Raw genomic sequence first — 2,715 nt, 5'->3', positions numbered from 1 at the left:
AATGCTTTCAATTCGAAATTATTAATAATTTTTTCCACAATCTTTAAAAACTTAATATTCAAAAATTTGTTAAATAATCGATTTTTAAATTGTGTATATTTTTAATCGCAGGAAATAAAAATTCATATACGTAAATGCTGCTAGTTTATTAAATCCATTTCATTATTAAAATTAAACTTTATCTGATTAAATAATCAATTTCTGAACATTTTAAATGTTTTAAACTAAAGTATGAAATTTATTACATATATAAACATATTTCGCTAAACATTAGCTACCGCAGGAATAATTTTTATAAATTCCTGTATTCCTTTCAGGAAAATGTCTTTATTCAGAAACTCATTATGATCATGAGCGAGAATTGGAGTGTCGAACAGTGGAGAAAATCCAAAAGCTGGTATCCCAATCTGTAAATGGTAAAATAATTTTTTGAATTCTCTCATTATTTATACCATGTTAAAAAAAATTAAACTTACAGCACGTAAATAACGCGCATCTGTCGTTCCAGGGCAAATAATAGGATTCAATTTCACTTTAGAATCATCACAGGCCTTTTTAAATGCAATCCAAAAAATATTGCTTTTGTCTAATTTTGAATTTTCAATAAAAGGATCTTTGTTTTCATAAGTGTAATAAACCCCTTTTCCAGCTTCTTCGCACCATCCTTTAATCATATTTTCAAATTTTTCGTGATTTACGTCAGGAGCGATTCGAATATCGAAACCAACTGACAGTTCTTTCGGAATCACGTTTAATTGCACACCGCCCTATTGATGAAAAAAAAAAAAAAAATCATTAGTAGAAATATTTAAAAAAAAGTGTTCCTACAGTTTAGGAAATTCTGGAAAGTCAGAAAATTAAAAACTGGTCATGGAAAGGCAGGGAATTTTCGAGAAACTAAAGTTCAGTTTAGGGGTCATCCAAAAATTACGTAAGACTTTTTTTTTAAATTTTCAACTCCACTGGAAAATAAAAAAATGTAGAAAAGTATCATTATTTTCTAAGCGAAATTTTCATTTTTCTGTTCAACATTTTAAAAATATTAAATATGAATTTTAATGTTTATTTAAGCTATTATTCTTCAGTTTATAAATTATGAAGAATTTTATTTATCGCAAGCTACACAATCTTTCCCCTATTTTCAGTTTTTCCATTCAATTTTAAATTGCATTAATGGAACCCAAAAAAACAATTAAACTATTTTTTCTTAAGCTAATTCTTTTTGGTTCAAATATGAAAATTCAAATTTAATATAGGAAAATAGCCTTTGTATACAAATTTTTAAATTATTTTTTACTGAAAGGACATTTCGAAGTACATGTTTTCAAATATTTTTCATTTTTTATAGTGAAAACTAGAAACAATCATATTTTCAAAATAAAAACTGTTTTTTGGAGAAGAATCTTCTTCTTCTTTTATTTGGTTGAATTTAACGGTTTTTGATTAAAATTTTATCGGTTGAAGTTTCTTATTTTTGGTTGAAAATTTATTTCTACTGTTGAAAATTGGTGTTTTATATTTTTTGTTTTATTTTTTGTTAAAAACTGATATTTGTTTTCTGAAAAATCACATGATTTCTTGAAGATTTATCGCTTTGGTTTAAAATAAATTATTTTGATGAAAATACATTTTTTTCGTTAAAAATGGATTGACTGAGAATTTAACTTGTCCGTTTTTAGTTAAAAATTCAGCTCTTTTAGTTTGGAAGTAAGCTATTTAGATTGCCATTTATGCACTTTATTTGATTTTGGATAAAAAATTCATTTTTTTTAAATTGTGCATTTTGTTTCAAATTCATCCTTCACATCTAAATTCAACTTTACGGTTAAAAATTCATTTTTTGTTGTTCTTAAAGATTCATCATTTTTATGGAAAATTTATTTCTCTGGCTTCAAGTTTAACTATTTTGTTGACAATTTATGTATTTTCTTAAAAAATTATCTTTTTGGTTAAAAATTTCTAGTTGGGTAAAAAATTAATCGTTTTGGTTTAGAAATTAATTTATATTTGTGTTAAAATGCATGCATTCTATTGAAGATTCGCGATTTTTGACAGATGATTTTTTGACAGAATTGTAATGTTTTTAGTTGAAAAGTAATTTTTTTATCGAAAATTCAACTACTTATTTAAAAATTAATTTTTTTGTTTCCAGTTTCATCATTGTTATTTTGATGAATAATTGTACGAATGAACGAACTTACCTGAAGTGAAGTTCAATCGAAATTATGCAAATACGTCTCGTCCGAATAGATCCATTTTAGTAACGCTAAATAGTTGCTCGATTCAACTCACAGAATTTTAAAGCCGCACGCGCAAAATCAATTCTCCACACATCCATTGGGGGGCGCCACTTTTTGCCATGTACTCATTACGCGTTTTTGATATTAAAAACGCAAAATGCAAGGGATTAGGGAAAAGAAAAGGGAGGGTTTGATCTATTCGGACGAGACGTATTTGCATAATTTCGATTGAACTTCACATCAAGGAAAGTTCGTTTAATCGTACAATTATGCTGCATAGTCTCGTCCTCTAGATGAATTTTAGTTGTTTAAAGCATCAGATTTGCGATTTGAATCTCCACTTTATTTATAAGTTTGTACATTAGGGATTGAGAAAGAGTGGGACGATGGTCGTGGGGGCTAAAGCGTAGGCTTTGGACCCACTCCTTCGGCTTGCGGGTTCGATTCCCGCCTCGCACTCTGGAAGAGTCTCGGT

The 2,715-nt window shown here is 27.9% G+C and overlaps 1 protein-coding gene and 1 long non-coding RNA gene across 4 annotated transcripts in view; one reads left to right on the top strand and one right to left on the bottom strand.

Annotated features, from left to right (window-relative positions):
• LOC117176061 overlaps nt 1-2,715 on the top strand; it is a 46,408-nt gene that overhangs the window by 6,787 nt on the left and 36,906 nt on the right. Inside the window, exon 2 of the long non-coding RNA XR_004467577.1 lies at nt 318-416. This is a non-coding gene — a long non-coding RNA (uncharacterized LOC117176061). The remainder of the gene's footprint in view (nt 1-317; nt 417-2,715) is intronic.
• The window catches only part of LOC117176059 (aminoacylase-1-like), a 33,613-nt gene continuing 31,053 nt past the window's right edge, over nt 156-2,715 (bottom strand). For all 3 annotated transcript variants that reach the window (XM_033366061.1, XM_033366063.1, XM_033366062.1), the window contains 2 exons: nt 477-767; nt 156-407 (listed from right to left, as the gene is read on the bottom strand). In XM_033366061.1, coding sequence (XP_033221952.1) covers nt 264-407; nt 477-767 — 435 coding nt within the window. In that variant the 3' untranslated portion in view covers nt 156-263. The remainder of the gene's footprint in view (nt 408-476; nt 768-2,715) is intronic.

This window comes from Belonocnema kinseyi, chromosome 7, assembly GCF_010883055.1.
Source record: "Belonocnema kinseyi isolate 2016_QV_RU_SX_M_011 chromosome 7, B_treatae_v1, whole genome shotgun sequence".
Taxonomy (NCBI): Eukaryota; Metazoa; Arthropoda; class Insecta; order Hymenoptera; family Cynipidae; genus Belonocnema; species Belonocnema kinseyi.
The sequence above is the reverse complement of the archived record's forward strand: the minus strand, read 5'-3'. Positions and strand labels throughout refer to the sequence as shown.